The sequence below is a fragment of the Zootoca vivipara genome, chromosome 2 (genome assembly GCF_965207765.1).
Source record: "Zootoca vivipara chromosome 2, rZooViv2.hap1.1, whole genome shotgun sequence".
Taxonomy (NCBI): Eukaryota; Metazoa; Chordata; class Lepidosauria; order Squamata; family Lacertidae; genus Zootoca; species Zootoca vivipara.
This window is the reverse complement of record NC_142584.1, coordinates 40,755,203-40,777,955: the sequence shown is the minus strand read 5'-3', so window position 1 is coordinate 40,777,955 and position 22,753 is coordinate 40,755,203. Positions and strand designations below refer to the sequence as shown.

Below are 22,753 nucleotides of genomic sequence, written 5' to 3'. Positions count from 1 at the left end.
TTTGTTAATTATACTAAACAGAACTTGGTTTCCCAGACTAGGTCCCAGTGTACAAGCTACAAAGACAGCATCCTGCTGGAGACAAAGCAGAACTAGAGGATTGAAAGATAGAATGTGTGCTCCCCAGATTCTAGTTTGTTATTCTTTCTAGGAGCAGAGCTAAATTACCGTAAGAGTTTCAGCACTGCCATCCACTTAATTGTAAATTTTCTGTCCTGAAGAAAGTGGCAACTGGCTCTGCCTGGTTATGTTTGGAACATGGATGGACCAAGTTAGTGCTTGTGGGTCCCACTTGGTTAGCACCTGTGAAATTGCCAACACGCATTGTCCCCTGAAATGGTTTGCTGTGTTGCTCTTCAATGTTTTATATTTTTTTCCACGTGGTGGAAAAATTGTATGCATAAAACACACATGTGCCATTAAAAAAAAAAAAGTAATGAGAGAGTCTGACCCTAGGGCAAGAGTGAGAGTAAGACACATTTCTCTGCTGCAACATTAAAGCTGCTGCTATGTATGTGTAATGTAAGCTGCAGAGCTGGAGTCCACAGATCTATTGCCAGTGCTCTTAGAACAGGCATGGCGAAACTTGGCCCTCCAGCTGTTTTGGGACTACAATTCCCATCATCCCTGACCACTGGTCCTGTTTGCTATGGATGATGGGAGGGAGTTGAGTCCAGAAACAGCTGGAGGGCCAAGTTTGGCCATGCCTGCCTTAGAATTAATGTTACATCAATCTGCAACAACTATTTAACCCACACACGCATTCATGATCTCTGTGGGAGCTGGTAATACAACCTCACTTAGGACCTGGCCTATTGCACTGACTCGACACACATGCCCACACACAAACCATGGTGATGATGTTATGATGGAAGGGTGCTTTTAGTGGTACCGGAATTAAGCTTGACCAGAGTGACTTTGCATCAGACATTTGCTATGAGGAGGAGCAATGCACCCAGACAGGTTAGTAGTACTTAAAAGAAAGGAACAGTGAACTAAGAAGGTAGCACAGCTGAGGAGTTTTATTTGAGCACTACACTCTTTTTCAGCATTGAAAAGTATTAGCTTTTCACAAACACCACCATGTTAGAGGTTGGTTACTATCTTAGGGTTTTCTGTAGTGAGTCTGATGCTGCTGCTTCTACCCGTACATCACCACTGTTTCAAAGCAAGACTTCTGCTGGGTGCGTAAAAAAAAATGTAAAATATTGTTGCTGTTTGTGCGGTAGTTTCTGAAGTTCACCTTAAAATCCAGGATTGCTCCAATCCAGTGGGAGCAGTTGCCCAGCTGATATAAAGCAGCACTGGAGGTGCTTGCCACACCTTTAGTTAAAAATCCAGCTCCAATTTTATACCATCCTGTGGAACAGTATGAAATGACTATGGGGTTGTAAGCCCCTGTATTCTGCACGGCTCCAGTACTAGCCCACAGCTGCATCTATCCAAAGGGAATGTGCACCTTGCAGTGTTAGGGCTTTCCAGGTTGGAAGGGATCTTTCTCTCCTCATAGCCCCCAACTGTTCAAGTCATGCGTTTAGTGTAACTATGTACCAGTGTCCCTTCTCTGCTCCTCAGAATATAAACTGCCATTCTTTTCTGCCCATACCCATTTTAAAACAAATACTGCTGTACAAAATAATATCTGTACTTTCAAAACAACAACAACAATGAAATAAACTATTTACACTGTCTTAATAATTCTGTCTCCGACTTCAGTGGTGATGGTGGGTGTTAGCCACTGAGAAAACAACACCTGCGTGCATTGGGTGGGTGCCCAGCGCATAGTTTCCTCTACAAGAGAGTTGTACTACCTGCCCACATGGGAGTTCTGGATTACATTTGCTGCGTGGAGGCCTAGACCATGGTATCCACCTAATTCTCAAAACTCACAAACACGACAGCATATCAGGCTGAAAGCTCTGCAACACAAGCGACGGCTCTTTCCTAAAGTAACACAAGACTCCCAAGCCTCATGCAAAATATCTGGCAACATCGGGGAGGTTGGACTCCAACTCCCACCAACCCCAGTCCGTGTAACTGGTGCTGGAGGAGATGGGAGTTGGAGTCCAGCAGGATCACATATCCACCATCCCTGCCCAAAATATAGTTTATGGGTGGAATGGATTGCATGCTACTTCTGTATTTGCTGAAGAAAATATACCAAAAGCAACATTCACCTTTTCTCCACGTTTATGATCACACATACGATTTAGAGGCCGTTTACTCTGTCTCCAGCCAAATTCTCAAGTACATACTTTCCAGTTGTCTATCCTATTGAATCAGGCTTCTATAGACAAAGCAGGGAACAAGTGGTGTTTCAATAGGCAATCAAGTGCCCCCATTGCCTTTAAAGAGCCTCAGCAACTCTATTGCACATCTGTTTAATAAAACTGGAGAAACTATCATTTGCAACGTGGTTAGCTTAAAAAAAAAATAGACCCAAAAGGTTTCACAATTTGAATCTTTTTGTGGAGCAATCTTCCTTGTGTTAAGCTGGGCAATGGCATGAAAACTAGCATTTATATCCCAACGTAACATTCCTACAAAGAGAGTACAAGGTATTACTATAGTCAGATAGGAAGCAACAACCAAATCCCCAATGGCAATGTCAGCCAAGTGCAACAATGGTTTTCTTCTCCCAAAGTGCAGAAGCAGGCCTAAGTGATTGCAAGGCCACAATGGTAGCTGACAGCTTCCCCAAAGGTGAAGGGAGCTGCAGACCTGATAGGCAGTAGTGGAAACACTGAGCCTGAATTTGCCTTTTAGTCCACACTCAGCAGTGCAGAAACAAAAGGCAAAACTCAATGAAGAAACAGCACAACTCTCTCCAGGCAGCTACCCAAAGCAATGAAAATCCCATACAACTGCTGCCAGAAAACAGGATTGCTCATTTAAGCTAAAGCTTAAAGTCTGAGGTTTTCCAACGTCGAAAGGTATTGATTCAGAATCGGTTGTGCTGCTGGATTGAAGCCATAAAGACGATGTGGCCTGAAAGAGTTGCGCGTACAGGGGAATGCAAGCGGATTCACCGAAACAGGTGCTTGGTCACAGGAAAAACATCCTAGAACCTACAAGATAGATAAATCAGTGCAGATGACAGGCTAGACTTCCCCACTGGCCCTCCTTTGCCTGCCTCTCTTGCCAACCTATTATGGACTCAATCTCCCCATTCCTCTATCTTCCTGCAAACATTTTACATATTTGTCATTGTGCTACCACCACAGACTCATCAGCTAACAATTGCAGTGTGTCAAGCTGTAGAGGCATGTTTTTATAACTGACCCTTTAAAAAATTCCTTCCATTCTGTCTGGAGTATCTCATTTGTGAATGCTCATATGGAACGAACAGAAAAAGGACCAGTTTCAAATACAAAATCCCTACTACTTTTGACTTCCACCTCTCAGTTCGCAGACATGGAATGCATCACATGAACAATTCCATCTATTCTACTGGTGCATTGCTTCAAGTCACAAAGTGAGTTGCAGAGACAACAGACAAAATACAATATGCAACAAAAAATCCATCGAAAGGTAAACAAATGTGCTGAAAGTGTATATCAACAAAAAAATCACCCAAAAACATCACACTACTTGTGAGTTTGCAGAGGCAAACTCTGGAAATGCAGGGGACACAAAGGATCCGAATCAATAAATAATCCCCTTCCAATTCCCCAAATTCATTCCTCCCATGTACTTTTTGAAATCTAGTTACCTTCTTCAGTAGAGGCTTCTTAGAGTAGGACACCAGGTGCCACGCGCAGGGCCAGCTGCAGTTGGGGCTGACAAAGTGCCTTCACGCTTTGGAGCAGATGGTCCGAGAGGGTCTAGCAGGAGGAAGAAAGAAAATGCAGCAGTGCCCCCCACCCGCCCCCAATTGGACTGCAACCGTCCATCTCACCACCACACTAAACCCCTTCCAGAGGTAAACAAATGCACCCTCTTCCTATTTGCATATGTTAGTTTCTTCAAGTCTTGGCATATTTATAGTGTTCCACTTTTAAGTATTGAGATGAAGCAAAACAGCCCTGGTTTGGATATATTTAAAACTGGCTAAACCTGGAGGCAATGAACTGGCTCTCTTGCATGCAACAAGAAAGGACAGCTTTCTTGAATTCCTGGCTCTGCCCACTCCAAGTACCTTTGCATTATGGATGCTTCAAACGAGTCCAGGTGTATACAGAAGGTTCTGGGTTCAGTTCACCAGCATCTCCAGGTATAGCTGGGAGATAACTCCCCCTGCCTTATATTAGCTACAATAGGTGACTTTTTGGAAGCCTTATTTCAGCAGAGGGAAGGGGACTTGCAGGCACCAGGAATGTCTCAAGGTGCCTATGTGCCTGTGGTTGCTGAACTGGCCACCCATGCAATATGCATTCATTATTATTCAACAAATTTTGTATACTGCTTAATTGCAGTCAAACCTCTGAGGTGCTTATAATCTTGAAATTATCAATTAAAGAACCAGTTTGAAACAATTAAACATTGAAAAATAATTAAAAGTTAATATAAGCGTGCACCAATGATTCCATTCACAGCCAGAGATGGAAATGAATGCAGAATGAAAGCCTCTGCTCAAATGAAGGATTTCTCAAAAGCCAATGTGTCACCTTACCTGTCTCGGCTGCAGGCTGGCTCCTCCTCCCGGAAGCCGACTCACCTACAAGTTCAAGGCTGGCATTAAAATTTAGTAATTAAAGCTTTGTTCAGATCGTCTCATTTCAGAGAAAGGTATGAAAATGCATGTGGACTGTCTAATAATAAAAAATAACCAGAAATAAAAAGCAGACTGGGATCAATAACATGAATATAAATCCCTCTCCCTTCTGACCTTTACTTTCCTCCTTTGACTGTCTGGCCTTTTTATCATCCTATTTGTTCTGTTTCTATTTCTTTCTTTTTTCCATGGTGGATGGGTGGACAAGTACAACTGTGCAAAGGCAGACCAATATGAATAATGATACAAATTTCCTAGACAAATAATCCCCCTCCAGACTTTTTTTGCAACATTGATTCCAATATGTATTTCAGCTGCTGCATCTTCGATTGCCTAAGGTTCATGTTTCTCACTCTATGATCCTTCCTAGAAGCCAACTGCAATGGGGATCATTTGGCTGCCAGTTTCCACCCCAAGATCCATCCCCTACTGTAACTCTACCTGTGTACATGTGACTGAATAATGCATATTCTGGCTCGGACGGAAGAGATGGAGGCAGGCAGTTGGCAGAAGCCAACTAGCTGCAACCTGGTGCCCTCCAGATGCTTGAGAGAACAACTCAAGGTCCAGGCCCAGCAAGCATGGCTAGCTAGTGATAAAGACTAAAATCCAAAACAGCTGGAAGGCTATAGGTTGATGAACGCTGGCATGATCTATAATGTGGAATATTCCATCTTGGACATGTGGCCCAGTCTACCTTTACAGAAATGCTAAGGTGTGCTCCCCCAGGCTTTATCAAAAATCAATCATACAAGTAAAATAGATGGTACCTACGGCATACCCACCTGTATAGGTGTGAATGAACCAAAGCCCAACAGTGAGGGAGATGCCGATGAGGAAGGCTGCAATAGCTATCCCAATTACTGCAGGGACCGTCAGGCCTGGCGCAGTTGCAGCTACAGAGAAGCGGGAAATGGGGAGGGTGTATGGAGAAAGAGCACAAAAAATCATTCTCACTCTCTGTCCAGGAAGGACAACTACAGGAGATGGGCCAGGGCCCTAAATGGGGTAATACAGAATGCAAAAGTCTGAGGATCAGAGCTCTTGCTCCAACCCACTGCAGCAGGAATCCTCAACTCCACTTTTTTTCCCCTAGAGCCAGGAGTGGAATCCCGGTCTAAAACCAATTCCAGTCCCTAAATCCCCAGGAAACAAGGCCAGCAAAAGAGCATGAGGGTATTTGCTTACTTCGGATTATCTGAGTCCTCCACTTGTGCGCTGCATCCTTTGGTGCTTTTCCTTGTTGTTTGTCTGGGACACTGGCTGCAGAAAAAGACACCAGAGTCAAGCAAGGAACAGATAATCTGAGGGAGTGTCTGAAGAAAGTAGCCTCCGGGTGGCAAGGGGTAGAGAAGAAATGGGTGCATAAAACTGCCCATCATTGCTACTTTGCTTCACTCAGGATGAACATGTAAGATGGCAAAGTCTGAGCTTATAACATGGTAAGATCCAATGCATGAATCTCTTGGGTAGGAGATGCTGGTGAACTACAAGCCCCATCATCCCTTGACATTGGCCATGCTGGCTTAAGGTGATGGGGACTGGAGTCCAAGAACATCTAGAGGGCTACAGGTCCACCACCTCTGCTCTGGAGAGATGCACACCGAGAAACATCCATCTCCCCAGCAAGCAGGACTCCCCCATCGGTTTCTTTCAGTTCCTCACTCACTCTGCGGGGCAGTCCTCTCCAGCATGGAGCCAGGGTGCTGAACTGCAAGGCCTTCAAGCCAACGGCTCTCTTCTGACTGCTATCTAGAACCCACAAGAAAGTACCTGGTTTCAGGGCAGGAGCGGCAGCTCGGGGGGGAATCTCCACAGTCACTAGCATAGGCTTTGTGATGGTGCGCTGGAAGCGGCTTTGGACTGCCTCCTCTTCTCCCCTGCAGGCCTCGTTCTCAGACTGACACTGAAACAAAAACCTGCCTCAGAAGAGTGCCTCATCCCAACAGTGGGAGGTAGGCCTTGGCCCAGTTACATCCTACCAGCTTCTCCATAAGCCCAGCCAGTTCATTTCTACAGCTAACTTGAAGGCTCTTTTGCACAGACCCATTCCAGAGGGTTTTCATCCCTCCAAGGGGTTTCACTTTCCTCTTGATTCCATCTTTTCTTAGGCACCACCCCTTCTACCCCTGGAGCAGAGATGGACCAAGGATTTCTGGAAGAGGCCAGTCATAGCTGAGGAGGCAATCATAATAGGCTAAGGGGTAACCAACATGGTGCCCCCCTAGATACCAATTGACTACAATTTTCATCCCCCCTGACCCAATGGCCATGCTGGCTGAGGTGCTGGGAATTGGGAAGCCAGTGTCATCATCAAGCAGATGGCACCATTTAGGCTACCTCTGGGCCAAGTGGAGCGCTTGCCCTCATATCAGTTTCCTCCATAAGCACCCCCAATCGGTAGCACTACCAGGCCCTCAGACAGCTGCTAGAGGACAGGGTTCCCTAGCCCAGGGAGCCAGAGACCTTGGGGATTGGGCCCTCGGGTCTGGCGGGGTCCTGAGACCCCCTGCTGCAGAGTGTCAGGCGGCAGTGCAAGAAGTGGATGGAGGCATTGGACCATGGTTTCAACACAAAGCTCAGTCGCTGGCGTTCCTGGTACCCCCGAGGCAACGTCTGGGCCTGGCCTAGCAGCTCAGGTTTCCACAGCCTGACTTGGGCGGCAGCCACAGGACAGCCATGCTGGACCAGCAGATACACCGAGGCCTCTGAAGCATCTGAGGAGCTAGAGATGAAGCACTGCTGGATGGTGAAGCCGAGAGACGAGTCATAGGTTGCCAAGGTAGCCTGGAGGAAAAATGAAACACCATCTAGTCTGCAAACACAAGTGCAAGTTTTGCTGCCGACGTTTTTTGAATGCTGCCTTGAAAAGCACATGAATCTGATCTTTGGAGAGTTTGTAAGTAAACCACTTTTAATTTGCCACACACATGGTATTTTTCTTTGCTAGGAGAAGAGGGGAATTTTGGAAGGGACTTAGAAAGTCATATTTTAAGAATAACAACCTTTATTTCCATGCTTTACTTTGCTATGTGTTTGTTATTTTAAATTTCTGCTGGGGTTCTCTCACCAAAGAATACTTGCCCCAAACTTGGCTCTTGGCATCCAGGAATTCTCTTTTTGTTGACAATTTTTTCATGGCCAACCAACCATAAAGTTGGGCCTTGAATTGGGCCTCAGTATGAAATCTGCTAAGTCTATTCTTTGCTCTTTTGCTTACAAAATCATGACCTTCCCTGGGATGCATGTTGCCCTTCTAAGCTAATAAAACATGATGGCAGATCACCCTTTACTTTGTCCCTTTGAGAGCTACAATGTAAGTTTATCACACACACACACACACACACACACACACACACACACACACCCAATAAAGCAACAAGCAGGTCAACAGCCCTGTTTGAGGCTGTGAGAGAGACAGGGAGTGCTGCAAGCCACCAGATCTCTGAACAGAGGAGGAATCACTAAGGGACAAGATTCTGGCATGTAACTGCTGCATCCAATGCCAGCTCTTGCATATTCATCGACCGCTTTACCTCCACAAAGACGAGGCTGTTGGCTGAGACGACAAAAGGTCCAAGTTGCTTGGCAAAAGCCTCTGTGTTGTAGAGCTCTAGGTTAAGGAGGGCATTGCCAAGGTGAAGGTGGGGATCCTGGAAGGCCGTTGCGGCTTCTGAGGGAGATATCTGGGTTGGAGAAGGCGAAACACAGGAGACCTGCAGGAGAAAAACAGGTCTGTGCAGCGGTATTGATGTGCAATGGCAAGAGAATGCCTGCCCATCCACATCCACATGAAATGGCTCTGTAGGAAAGAGATTCCCTCTGTCCATCTGGAGACGTCATCCTTGGCTACTCACTCTCTGAGTGTCCTGGTTTTCAAGAATAGGCTTCTGGTCCCCAAGACACAAGATAGATTCTGTCCCCTCTGTTTTGGCTGTAGACAGTGGGTAGGTAACGGAACCGTCCTCTCCCCCAAAGTCTTGCCTCGTCACCTCCCAGCCAGCTGTGTTGGCCTCTGCAAAGTGCTGTTGAGAGGCTGTGAAACTGGGAGGATGCAGAAATATGGGCCAAAAGAGTGTCGGCTCTTCTAGAGGAGAAGGTGTGGCCCCTACAAAGGAAATACAGGTGTGTGGGTGTGATGCAATCATATGCCTTATACGCTGCTGCTGTTAATCAGAATATGATCTATTCCGAGGGTCACCAGTGTGGCCCCTGAAGGAACACATGTGCCCAGCTCACAGAGGCCTTCTCTACAGTCTGCATGATACCCTCCCCTCCCACCACTGAAATTAGGCTCAGAAGAAGCATTCTGTTGGATCCCATAGAATAGGTTGCAGAGGAGGGGAGAGTACTCAAAACAATTTCTCTGTTGCAGACTTGCTCAAAGGCCAAGAACGTTGGGAACCCCGTATCTATTCCTTCTGTTACCCAAGTGAAAGGTCTGCACATTCTGACATAATATGGCACACCTTCCTGTTCTCTTCCATGGGCTGAGCATTCAGAATAAAGGCAATGCGGCTTCATTTGCCCTTCTTGATTTTACCATTGTAGCCACAGCTGATTGCCTATTTGACGCCATTTATCATCCCTACTTGAATCCTGATTGGCTGGGATCACATAACGACTAGGAAATAAGCTCTCAAAAAGGTTTGGGAAAATGGCAGTGAAGCAGCAAAATATCTGTTAACAGGCACCAAAATGTAAGCTGTTGGTGTGTGTGTGTGCCATTTCAGCCCCCTTGGAAGCATACTTTTCATTCTGAAAATGTTTTGATTTGGTGCATTCCTAAAATAAAACTGAGGTTGTACAGCCTAGGGTAAAATGGTGCAGGAGGAACTGGAATATAAATGCAGCTGCCACTAGTGGTTTGCCTCTAAGCTCTCTGGTGGACACATCCCATTCATGTCCATTGAATCCCTCCAAACCTACCATTCATCCCAACAAAAAGGAGAAACCTGTTCACCCGCTCAGCCTCAACATAGGATGTAAAGGCAGGCAGATTCTGCTCTGTTGCAAACTGCAAAGGATCAAGGGTCATCAGCCGAGGGGATGTCCGCTGGGTCACAGTCAGAGGCAGATCCATTTCTGTGCTGCTGACTGTGACTTTGTGCGAAGCCTAGAAAGGAATCCCAGCCTGAGTTACATATACAAGGCCCAGACATGGAGAGCAGCAGCAGCAGGCACACCATAAACGAGAGACAGTCCAGGGGAATCAAATGGCAGCATGGAGACAGACTCCCAAGAGGGAGTAACCTAGTGCCAAGACTCCTTGGCTCACTTTAGCAAAAAAAAATAAGGCTGGAGGAGGAGGAGGCAAACCTAGAGTTATAGGGAGAATGCAGGAGAAGCTTAGGGAAGAGGGTTGGTAAGGCTCGCTAGTGGGCCCGTGAAGGCAGGACTTAGCAGAATGAACCCTCCATAATATAACCCTTATAATATCATTAAGTCCAGCATCTAAAATTACCAAACTGCTTCACTAGGAAAGGTTGCAATTCTGCATAATGCATCTATTTGGATTTGAGCACATGTGTGCCCTGCTCCCTTCCAGATGTGTTCCACTGCCACCAACTTGGGGAGGGGGAGAGAGAGAAGCGCATTAGCTAGCCTAGAGTGTTGCAGATCTATACCCAGAGCAGGTCCTGCCCCTACCAGGACATGCAGCCGGCCATTGAGGCGGTGGGTGCGAACCATCCACTCAGCAGCTCCCTCACTCTTCAGTATCAAGATCAGTCCCCAGTGGGGGGGTCTTCGGGCAGCATGAAGTTCCACAGTCAAATGAGCCAGGATGGACCTAGAAGAGAGCAGGCTGCCCCCACCCCCACCCCCCACAACAGGATTAAGCACATGATGGAAGCCAGCGAAGCCCCACGCCACCCGTCCCCCAACTCAAGAGATCCCTGCCCAATATTCAAGGCCTAATACCAGCCACTGTCTACTCGTTTTCGGCTCAGGGTCTCAGGGTCCGCCTGGCCTTGACTTTCGGAAGAAGTGTCGTAGCTAAGTGGCAAGGCAACTGCTCTGCATGGAGATTTGATCCCCAGCATCTCCAGACAGAGCTGAGAAAGACATGGGAGATCTGCTGCCAGTCCGTGTCAGCAGTACCAGGCTAGATGAACCAGCTTCCATGTTCCTGTTTATATCTTATCCATTTGAACACAAGGGTCACTTATCACATGCAGCTTCTTGCATAGGTTTCATCTTCCTCACCACCCCCCTTCCCCATCCACTAAGAACAATTTCAACCTCCCTGTTTAAGACACGGCATCTCGCTATGAACATTTCGCCAACCCCAACCCCTGGTTCAACAGTCGCATGCTGAAGCTCTGGCAGCGCCTGCCTGGCACGCACCTTGGTGCAACTCCTTTGGAGAGGATGATGTGAACTTCAAGGTCTTGCAGAGGGTCAGGATGCAGGCAAACTCTCAGAGGCTGCAGTTGGCACTTGGAGGCAAAGTGTAGCAGGGTCAGGAAATTCCGACGCAATCTGCAAGCGGCTGGGGCAATCCTATCTGGAGAAGGAAAGGAATGAAGCATCTGTGCAATTACTGGACTGAATAGTCACAGAAGAGCTGCTGTGGTTGTTCCCAATGGCGCAGCCTCAAAATTTACTCAAAATGCAAACTCTTTGGCAACTGCTCTCCAGTTGATACTGGTGAGTCTTACTTATCTGTGCCGTGTATATATTCCATCTTCCTTCTATGATTGTAGTGCACAGAACTTTCCTCCTGGATGGTCTCCCATCCAAGCAATGACCAGACCCAGACCTGCACAACTTCTGCAATGTTACTCCATTAGCCCGGGACCCAAAAGACCAGCTTGCTGCCTTCCTCCTGCTTATCACACTGCAGTAGCAAAAATGGGGAACCTGTTGCTGGACTCCAGGGTGGCCGGTGGTCAGGAATGAGGGGAATTGTAGGACACACAGCCATAATGCCACCCTTTCCCTCAGAGCCGATATCTACCCATGCCAGCCCCCAGGCGTGTGTAGATTCTGTTGACTCCACGGTATTCAGACAGAGAGGTGACCCCTCCATGCTCCCTCCGTGCCCACTTCAGCAGGCCTTTGGGCGTCTTTGGCAAGTTGATCTCAACAGAAGCCACTGGCCCTGTGGCTGAAACATTAGAGCCGGGGGAGACCTGTAGATAGGAGGAAGACAATGGTAAAATATACTAGCCTGGAGGACCTCCCCCCTCTCTGACACCCCACGCTGGGGAGTGCACTAAGGTTGAACAGTGCAGCACTTTAATCTGGGAGATCTGGGTTCAAGTTCCACCTCAGCCACAGACTCACTGGGTGGCCTTAGGCAAGCCTCCCTCAGCCTCAATTTCCCCATCTGTAAAATGGGAAGAATAGTAACTTCCTGCACAAGACAGTTCTGAAGACAAACAGAGCTAGATCTGAAAGTATTTTGTAAAAGTGCTATGGAGGTAGCAAATTAGCTTTTCCATCCACCCTTCCCATAGCTGCCGCTCATCCTCTATGCTTGCGTAGAGCAGGGACCCCCAACGACCCCCTCGGCAGGGCCTGGCTCAGTGATCCCCATTATGTTCTGCAGGCCCTTTGGCCCTCCATCCCATCTCACCTGGAAGGTCCAGTTTTTTCCAGGGGGAGACAGCAACACCCAACGCACAGGCTCCTGGGAATACAGCACAAAGATGGGGGCTCTGTCGAGGGGATCTGAGTCCAGAGTTATCAGAGTTACCTGAAAGAGGATCAAGGGGACAGGTACCTTCTCCGTGCATGATCAAAGAGGGAAATGGAGAAGGGATTGGAAAGGAACCAGGGAAGGTAGGCTATACCATCAAAGGCAGATTAGCAACTTACCCCTTGGATGTTCAGCAGGTGAGCCATGTCCCCACCCCCAGCCTAACCTAACCTTCCTGTGACTTAAGAGAGACTTCTTCCAGGCCCTGACAACTGTGAAGATGTGATTGAAATAGAGTTTTGCCTTTATGACTGACTGAGACACCTTGGACTGTAGAGCCAAGCTGAACTGCCATCTTGGTTGGGTATCCAATGGCGCTGTAGCAAGACCCACCATACAGCCTCATACATGGGAAGGGGCCGTACAGCACAAGAACCAGGTGGCATGGGTGGGGATCTCCCATACCTGGCCATTTGCCGACAATCCCTTCTGCAGGCTGATGACATGGACTTCTTGCCCCAGGGCAGAGCGGCCCCGGCTGGTGCATCCGTTGCCTTTTCGCAGCGATTCCCAGAAGCCAAGGACGGGATGTGGGGTAGAAGCAGACATGGGGAGGCAAGCAAGATGGTGCCAGGCAGCTGCAGGGGAAGGAGAAGAGCAATGCTGGAAGAAACAGGGTTTCAGAAAAGTCTTTTCCATAACTGTGTACATTTGGCATCCCCTTCTCCCAAAACACAAAGTGCTCAAAATGATACATCAGTTTGCTCTTTTCTTTTTTTTTCTTTTGCGTAATTAATTTTGTCTGAGAAACAAAAAATATGGAATATCTGGCCAATGACTGGGGATGATGGAGGGAAAAATAAAACAATGAGGAAACTATGGGGGAACTGGTATGATGGGACAGAAATGGATCGGTGTGCATTTCATGGTCCCCACATTGAGGGGGGAGGGTCACTGTGAATTGCTCTAAACCAGTGTTTCCCAACCTTGTGCCTCCAGCTGTTTTTGGACTACAACTCCCATCATCCCTAGCTAGCAAGACCAGTGGTCAGGAATGATGGGAATTGTAGTCCGAAAACAGCTGGAGGCACAAGGTTGGGAAACACTGCTCTAAACAATGGCTTACTGGCTTATTTTTAGATTGTACAAGGGAGAAAAGTGTTTATTTTTCAGTCAGCTATCCATTCCCTCCATCAAGATACAGTACTATAAACTGTAAGGGGATCAGTCTCCTCCTTCCCTTTTATATTCCTTTTCCAAAGGATACTTAGCATGTAGAGTCCTTGCTGGGTGGGAAAGTGGGGTTTTTTTTGGGGGGGTTCTCCCTTTTAGCCCCCCCCCCCCCCGTTTCTCCTGGGCATGTTGATGGCACTCCTCTTGTTTTTCAGTGGTCATGTTTGGCACTCAACCCTCTGAGTTCACTATTAAAGAGAATTATTATTTAATGTCTGTTTTCATTATGAAGATGAGAGTATTGTCTTCTGCACTGATTGGTTGCAGCTCTCTAGGGACAATCTCAGTCCTACCTGAAGATGCTGGGAAATGAAGCTGGGACCTACTTCATGCAAAGCAGGTGCTCTAACCACTGACCATTCATTTTACAAATTAAATAATTACAGGGAAGCTGCTAGCCCTGCATGGGGGCTACACATTACATACACTGGGTGAGAATGAGGTGGCAGACCAGACTATATACCGTTTTGAGACTGCAATGTAAAAAGTTCCTTGTAATAGGAAAGCTAACACAGTAGGGAGCAGGCTGGGCTGGTTTGTTGCCTTTCTACCAAGGCAATTTTCAATTTAAAATACTGGAAGGAACAAAAGCTACCAAATATTCTCAGGGCGACCTCAGGAGCTGTCTGGCCTGGGCTCTCTTGTTTCTGCCTACCCTTCTGGGCAGAGTTATTAAGTTGCCCCAGGGAGGTAATTCTTCCTCCTCAATGTACTAGAATTTTACATACAGACAGCTTTAGGAGGGAGGTGTTTAACCCCCCCCCCCCAATCTGCAGCCTGAAATGGTACATTTCCATTTAGCACATGAGGATTCTACCAACTCAACCTGCCTTAAAATTCCATGTGAATGAATATGCACTGGCACCATGAGAAAGGAACAGAGAGCTGGACCAGGTACCAAAGTACAGCTGCAGGAGTGTTCAACATGAGTGTCGTCCCCCCCCCCCAAAAAAAATGGGAATGTGAAGAAATAGCAGAAGTACCTTACACAGCAAGTGCAGAGTGCCTTCCCCTCACCATTCAGAACAGAAACTCCTGGTCAACTTTGGAAGCCTGGACTTCTCTTTATAGGAAGCAATCATGGCCGGCTGGCATTTGAATTCAGCAGAGAGTTTAAGAGCTTCTGTGCTATAAACAACCCACAGGCAACATCTACCTGCCCTATGGTAATCAATGTCAAAAACAAATACAAGAGTGCCGAGCTGGAGATTAAAAGTGCCCTTAGCTGTGTGTACTTGGTTATCAAGGAACTGAAATTGCATCCTGTGAAAAATAAGCAGGTACGGAATGAAGGACACTCTGTAAATCCAAGCTGCTTACTGAAGGTACATCCAATAAAGAGAAGCAGGACAAAGGCATCAGAAGTATCATGCAGAATTGGGAAACCCCTAGTAAGGTAAAGGTAAAGGTAAGGGACCCATGGACAGTTAAATCCAGTCTAATTTGACTTTGGGGTCCAGCATTCATCTCTGCTTTCAGGCGTTTGTCCGCAGACACCTTTTCCGTGTCATGTAACCAGCATGACTAAACTGCTTCTGGCACAATGGAACACTGTGACGGAAACCAGAGCACACGGAAATGCCGTTTGCCTTCCCACCGCACTGGTACCTATTTAACTACTTGCACTGGCATGCTTTCAAACTGCTAGGTTGGCAGGAGCTGGAACAGAGCAAAGGGAGCTCACCCCGTTGTGAGAATTTGAACTGCCAACCTTGCGATCGGCAAGCTCAAGAGGCTCAGTGGTTTAGACCACAGCGTCACCCACGTCCCTCAAACCCCTAGTATAAAACCCCATTGAATGCATTTATACTCTGGCAACTTCATCTACCTATTCTGCTGCATGGGAAGAAAATTTGACAAACCCAAATGGCTCTGTGTGAGTGCACACATGTGCCATTTAGCAAAGTTGAAAGACCTGCTCTACATTCAAGGTTGCAAAGAAAAATGTATTTTAAGACTGTTTATATATATATAACAATGTATCCTGGATAGCTCCCCCACAATAGTGTTTTGTTTTTGTAGCAAAACGTTTTACACCTTTGATGTGGATAATTATTGTGCATCCCAAATATTGAAATGTTTACAATAGCCACTCTGTTAGACTTTACCTGTCCCAGAGCACCCCCAGACAACAAGCAGCAGGAGGAGGTATTGTCTCCATAGGTGATTGATATGCTGGCAGTTTCCATGCATGGTGTTCAGAACCCAAAGAAAAGCTGTGATTTCCCTCTTGTTCCACCCTAGGAAGGAAAGCAAAGCCAGGGCAAGAAACGACGGGGAGAGTTGAAGGGAATGTGTTGCACGACCTCTGAGCTACTTGGAAACACTTTCCAGCCCTCAAGACCTCATACCAGTCAATTTGTAGTTCAGATTTTGGGACAGAACTTCAACATTTCCTCTCTCCATTCCCAATCTATCTGCTATAGAACCAAGCATACAGACCACACTCAGTGTCCCTTAATACGGATTAAACATTCATTCAACTATCCTGTCATATGCGCAATCATAGCAAGATGGGGTGGTGGAAGGATTTCATTTTGGTGCATGTTTTTGGGTGCAGTGAGTGCTCCTGTAATTGTAAGCAGAGGGGAAGGTGGTGACCACCCTTCCGATTAACACCACAAAGTGAAAGGGTATAGCATATAGCCAGGGTCTCCAACCTTTTCAACCTGAGCAAACAGTCATAAATCTAAGAATACCAATTTAACTGAAGAAAAATGGGGGATGCTCAGACACCCCCCCTCCTCCCCAAAACAGACTAAACATCTACCCACTCAAAAGAAACAAAACCGACACAAAAAGCAGGCAATGTCTCCCCCGCAAAAAAAAAAAACAAAAAAACCCCTCCTCATCACAAAAAGCCTCAATTTCTTTTAAAAAATGGGGTCAGGGGATCTTGGCTGGCACCAAGAGGAGGGCGCTATGATGATCATGAGTGACACATTAAGGACTGCAGAGCTTACCCTGCCTCCAAATTGTTTACTATCTAATAGCTTCTACTCCTTGAATATGGGAAGATGTGTGAGCCTAATCCAGATCATTGGTCCACTTTGCTCAGTATTCTCCACTGTAATGATCTGTCTCTAGCCAGAAGGATTTTGCCCAACACCTGCTTCTCAGTTCTGTAGCCTGCATCTGCATTCTCCCTCCTGTCTCAAGTTTCCCACAAAAACCTCCCTCCCACCTTTATGGCTCTGTTTTAAAAGAAGGATGCATTGAGACAGCAAGATTAAGTGTTACAGGATTAGACTGGCTGTAATTAAAAGTTCCACCTCCCAGCAAGCCAAACGCCAGAGTGTGGAGAGGGGATGCCCGAGGAACACTTACCTTGCCCAGCAGAGCTCTGCCACCGTCAGTGGATCTAGATGCAGGTTAGGAGAAAAACAGAGGAGGAGGTTGGACAATGTGCTACCTGAACTGAAGGACAGGAAGCAAGTGGGAGGACTTGCAGCACTTAATCCAGGGGATGCAGAAACCATGAGCCAATTCAAGGCCTCCTATCTCCAGACTGGCATAGTTTAACGAACAACAATAAAAAAAGTTACGCGGGTCAATGGGAGGTTAAAAATAACTCTATGCCCACAAGGTCAAGTTACAAGTGAGAGGGGAGTCGGGCATGGTTTATGTGGCAAGCTGTTTATTTCTAAGGGAATAATTCAGCAGTGGAGGAAAGGTATTGAGAAAGCAGAGACTTACAAGGAGAAGCATCCGCTCCCTTTCCCTTTGTGTGTCTGTCTCTCCTCCCTTGTCAGATCCCAGGAACTCACCATGTGAGTGGCAGGTTCATCACTCCTCGAGGCGGGGAGATGGCTGCCCCCCCCTCAAGCAGGGAGCCACCAAGCAAGCGACCTTCACCCCGAAGGATGTCCCACAGAGTGAGAAATACAAGGCAAGCCCCGCTTGGGTTACCAAGGAGATTGGGGTGGATTTATGATTAACGCAGGCAGTGGAGGAGATTTCCTGAGAGGCACCAGCAGGTATGCTGTGCTGAAATCTGGGTCAGCGTGACCTGCCTACCACCCCAGTGAGGTAGGGCCAGGAAGAAGACGTTCCGGGTATCTGTCCTGGCTTTAACGGGTCACTAACCAGGGGACAGAGAAACAACAACTGGGAAGGAGAGGAGTTCCAAAGTTGCGGCAAAGAGGCCCGAGGGAACTCGCCCTTTTATAACAGCAGGTAGGGAAGGGCCTGTCAAGTGCCGTTACTCCTTATCAAGAGATCTGTCAGATGGACAGGACAGAAACAAAAAAGCAGGAGCAGGCCTCTCTTTCTACCTGCCTGCTAAGCACCTTGGCTGCACGCGGCTCTAAGGCCACAGGCTGCCCTTTTACAAGATGTTCATCTTTCCCAGAATGCTCTGGAAGACTCCAAGGCCTTCTGGGGGGAAAAACGAACAGGCTTGACGCAGGGAGGGATAAATGTAACCCAGGTGATTCATCCAAGGCCACAGAGAACGGCAGCAGCAGCAGCAGGCCTCAGAATGCACTGCCCAATCCTATCACGGTATGGATTACTCCTGTGAACCGCCCTATACCTTTAGAGAAAAGAACTCAGTAACCCAAAACTGGTTAGTTTGCATACAACCATTTTATATTAGACTAGAAATTCCATGTTATTATTTGGTTCACTCCCTCCCCCTCCATCTCATCCACGGAATTTCTCTCTCTCTCTCTGTTTTCTACAGGTACATAAAAATGTGGCATAGTCATTTCTGGAAAGTATGTGTGAGTGAGCAGAGTTCTCTACTGCAGAAGTGTTTAATTATGGAAGATTAAACCTCAAGCCAGCCCTGCTTTTTATTATTGAAGTTCATAGCCTCTCTTACTCCCCCACCTCCACCCCAAAATTGGCCATGGAGTCTCTCTATTCGTTCCTTTCTTGCAAAAACTGCTGTCAGTCCCTCCTTGCCAATGCCTGGTACCCTTCTGGGTCCACAGATGGGTGGGGCTAGATTGGCCTTTGCCTTTTCATTTGCAGGCATGGGCAGGAGGGAGGGAGAAGATATTAAGCCAGGCAGAAAGCAGAGAGTTGACCTAAATTGCTGGACAATACAGTGCTAGTGGAACAGAGGAAATTTTGTGGGGTCTCATACAGGGTGGCATACACAGCATACATTTAAGGCACATAACTCTTCCCCCAAATAATCTTAGGAACTTTTTTGTTTTAGGGAACTGGGTATTGTAATGCCGAGGAATAAGCTAGAGTTCCCAGGATAATTTGGTTGAAGTTATGTGCTTCGAAATGCAGCCTTTGAAAACACCAGCATTTCTTTGTCATATAACTTAACATGCCAGGAACACAAGGCTCTGGGTCTCAAAAGTATTGTGAAGATGTAACAAGTTACTACTATATTATCTTTGATTGTAAATGGTGGGGTGCAACATGTTAACTGGACCTTTGTACCTTTGCAAAGTTATGGGCTAAATGGAGCTGGGCTCCAAGGTTATTGTTCAAAAGCAAACTTGAGTTTGAACTGCTCACATGGAAGTTCATGGAAGCAGGTGTGTTCAAAGCCCAGGTACTTATTTAAAGCTCTTATTCTTAACACCAGTGTCCTGAATAACAAATTCAAGATGGAACCAAAGCAGAGTGACCAAGAAACAAGAGGGAGGTTGAGCGTGCTCAGCTGAAATCTGCAGATGTACAAAAATATCCTTTAAATACAAAATCTAAAGAGGATCCCCTCTTCCCCATCAATACCTAGCTCAGTGAGGACAGAGCATGCTCCCTTGTTGTTGTCAGATGGAAATGAAAAATGTGAAATACATGCGAGGAGCAAAGGAATGGCATATCCTGGAGGGAGGGCAAAGCTGACTGGCTAGCTGGAACTGTGAACAAGAGAGCTCATGTTAGGAAGGAGAGAGCGCGCCATGTGGCATACAACCCAGAGTAAGTTCTGCTTGCGCAATGGAACAGTCTCCTCTCCTCCTCTTCATGCCTGCTGATCTGGAGGTTCTAGAGGAGTGGGGCAAAGCCCTGTTGTGCTAGTGAAAGTCCTTGCACTGGCTTCTGCTAGCATAATAGGTAAAGGTACCCCTGACCCTAAGGTCCAGTCGCGGACGATTCTGGGGTTTCGCCGCTCATCTCGCTTTACTGGCCGAGGGAGCCAGCGTACAGCTTCTGGGTCATGTGGCCAGCATGACTAAGCCTCTTACCTTCCTGCTGGAGCGGTACCTATTTATACACTTGCACTTGACGTGCTTTCGAACTGCTAGGTGGGCAGGAGCTGGGACTGAACAATGGGAGTTCACCCCATCGCAGGGATTCGAACCGCCAACCTTCCGATCAGCATGCCATAAGCTCTGTGGTTTAGACCACAGTGCCACCCTGCTAGCATAATGGGTTATCGTAATTGAATCTGTATCATGTGATCAAGGTCTTCCTGTCCTGAGTCCATTCAGCCTAGCATCCTTCTTTCTACAAGAATCACATCCTAATAAACGGATGATCTGGCTCAGTAGGGCAGCTCGTGTTGTCTTCAATAATATGTGGTTCAGTCTGTTACGCAATCAGATACATTAGCCTAGCCACAAATAATAAACGTTTTAACATACAGTATTGCATTTATATTAAAACAGTCCTCAAAGAGCCCAGAGAGGAATTTTAGTCTAAGTGTACAGTACATGGGAAAACAAACAAGGGTTTTAGCAAACCACAAGCTAAACTGGAGTCAGAGTTCAATGCAGTGGCTAAAAAGACAAGCGTTTGCAGATGGGTTGGGATTCTCTTTTTGGGGGGGGGGGGAACCAAGCTAATGGATCTGTACATTGGAGGTTTATTTGTTTTTTTTTTAAAGCCGGTGTGTGTGTGTGTGTGTTAATTGTGTTAAAATCTATTTTGTTTTTATTGTATGACTACAAATTGCCTTGAGGCTTATGTGAAAGTAATACTGCAACTCTGGGCTGCATCAACAGACGTTTCGGTGTCCCATTCAGGAGTAATGGCACCACTCTAGAATGCTTTGGTCACACTTCACCTGAAGAACAGGGTGCTACAATTTAAGAAAGAGGGCAATAAAGGTGATGAGTGAGCCCGAGACCAAGGCTGATGAGGGGAGGTTGAAGGAGCTGGTTTAGCTTTGTTGGGCACAGCAGACATTTGACAGGTTGCCACGTATATGGAGCAGATTTGTTGCTCCAGAGTGTGTGACCCAAAACAATGGGTTTAAATTACAAACATTAGGAAGAACGTCCTGAGCTGTATTGACAGTGAACAGTGGACTGCCTCAGAAGGTGGACTCTCATGTATTACAGGTTTTTAAGCAGTTTTTAAGCTATCTCGGATGCTGCAGTGGTGGGTTCCCTCCATCAACACTAAATGCACTTTGATGTTCTTCCAGCTCTTTGATTCTAGCCCCGGGTGCAGTAGGTAAAGCTGAGAAACCAGTACTTCTTGAAAGGGTTCTAAGTGAGCTTCACAGCTGAGCAGGGATTTGATCCCAAGTCAAGAACAGAAAAGAAAAAGGATAAGAGAGGAAGGCTGTGATAGGAAGACATAGCAAATGTAAAAGGCCCAGATAGGAGAAATGAAATAACTGGCTGGTTTGAAAAGAAAGCTGAAGGAAGATGGGGGTAGAAATTATTTGATTCAGCAAATTCTGCCTAAAATGGGCAGGCTGAGTCACAAAACCTCCAGAGCAAATGTACTCAACTTGAGGAAAGATGAGATCCTAGTCACAAAAAAATGCTTCAGCAAAGAATTTACCCAATTTTCTAACATGGATTCGGTATCAGTAAAAACCATCACCAGTAATTACCGTATCAAACTCTGCTTCCATTTTGTGAGTGGTTCTACTGCTGCATCACTGTTCGCCTCAGCAATTTTCAGCTGTCTCAAGGTAAGGCAAATTGACTATACAGGATTCTGGCTTTACGTGCCATCCCCAGAACATAACCCCCATGTAAGTTGAGTCTCACCTCTATGACAATTTTAGCATTTTTACTCTACGGTACATGTTAAACAAATGCAGGGAAAAGGTCACCGTTTCCCAAGTTTACAACAGATGGCATGTGACAAATGTACTATTCAGAGCATTACGTTCCAATAGTCAATTTGCATGATTTAACGTTGAACCCAGAAACTGCTAGGTTAGTTTTAGTTTAGCCTCTGTACAGCCCAAAAACCAAATATGATTTTCCCTCCATCTTCAAATTAACAGTTTCCCCCCTTTTCTTTGAAAGATAAAACAGATATTGGTCAAATTAATGCATTCACCACTTGCTACTCTCTTCTGGTTGTTACAATGTTACACATTTTGTGTTTTCATATTGTAAACCGCCCTGTGATAGGGCGGTAGGACAGTACTGTATAGAAATATTAATTAAATAATAATAATAATAATAATAATACTTACTTATTCCAAGCTTCAAGTTTTGTCAGATAACTCAGCACTTCCTACCTCTGAAATATCAATCTTTTAGATCAGGAGTGGGAAGCCTTTATTAGCATGTGGGTCACATCATTCCCTCCTGGGCGACCTTTGGGGATGGGCAGCAGAGACAATGGGCAGAGGCAAAATGTGGGTGGAACAACAAATGTGAACTTTACCTTTGGACAGTAGGCTAGCTTCTACATACATATGCAGCCCCTCTCTGTCCTTCATTCATGCAAGAGGGGCTATAAGAATTCAAGGACACTTTTCAGAGTCAAAAACTAGTAGAGGACGATGAGAAGCTGGGCAGGAGTGTGTGTAGACTGGGGACTGGGGAGTCCCGAAGGCCAAAGAGAGAGACCTGGAGAGCTGCAGGTTCTCCACCCATTTTAAATAATGATGGCGTCATCTTCCTTAAGGTTGCCGGGACGCCTTTCTTGTTGATTCCAAGTACAAAATGCTTCATGACATAGAAGTCCATTCTGGGGAAGGAAGCTACTTTAAAATTGTGCATGAAATGGAAAGAAACAGACATTTAGGGAAAGAGAGTTTTATTTTTAAGCTTCTATGAGGGTTTTTACAAACAGAGTAAAAAAAAAGCTTTTCAAAAGTAAGCAAGAATGTCATTTACCTTATACTATTGTAGGTATGTTTCTAAATCCAAAAGTTCCACTAAAATTGATCAGACTGGCCTCGCTGCTTGGAGGCAGGCAACTACTTCTGACAAGCTGTTTGGACTGCTGACAGGGAGGTGGGGTGCTGACTAGGAAAAGGAAAGTCTCTGTTCTAA

At 46.3% G+C, this 22,753-nt stretch overlaps 1 protein-coding gene across 4 annotated transcripts; it reads right to left on the bottom strand.

Annotated features, from left to right (window-relative positions):
• Positions 1-1,004: 1,004 nt before the first annotated feature.
• LOC118079986 (transforming growth factor beta receptor type 3-like) lies at positions 1,005-17,480 on the bottom strand. Of its 4 annotated transcripts, none has more exons than XM_088661704.1 (18): positions 17,360-17,480; positions 16,920-16,953; positions 15,701-15,832; positions 12,825-12,997; positions 12,297-12,416; positions 11,676-11,850; positions 11,063-11,222; positions 10,364-10,520; positions 9,644-9,830; positions 8,572-8,822; positions 8,251-8,430; positions 7,181-7,501; positions 6,488-6,620; positions 5,903-5,977; positions 5,500-5,610; positions 4,613-4,657; positions 3,713-3,824; positions 1,005-3,068 (listed from the first exon to the last, which is right to left on the bottom strand). In XM_088661704.1, exons 3-17 carry the CDS (start codon positions 15,783-15,785, stop codon positions 3,718-3,720), a joined length of 2,280 nt encoding a protein of 759 aa, XP_088517830.1. In that variant the 5' UTR covers positions 15,786-15,832; positions 16,920-16,953; positions 17,360-17,480; the 3' UTR covers positions 1,005-3,068; positions 3,713-3,717. The 4 variants fall into 4 exon arrangements, with proteins under 4 accessions (XP_088517830.1, XP_034960750.1, XP_034960748.1 ...); XM_035104859.3 differs by having other exon boundaries at positions 17,289-17,407; XM_035104857.3 differs by lacking the exons at positions 16,920-16,953; positions 17,360-17,480 and adding an exon at positions 17,005-17,152.
• Positions 17,481-22,753: the final 5,273 nt, after the last annotated feature.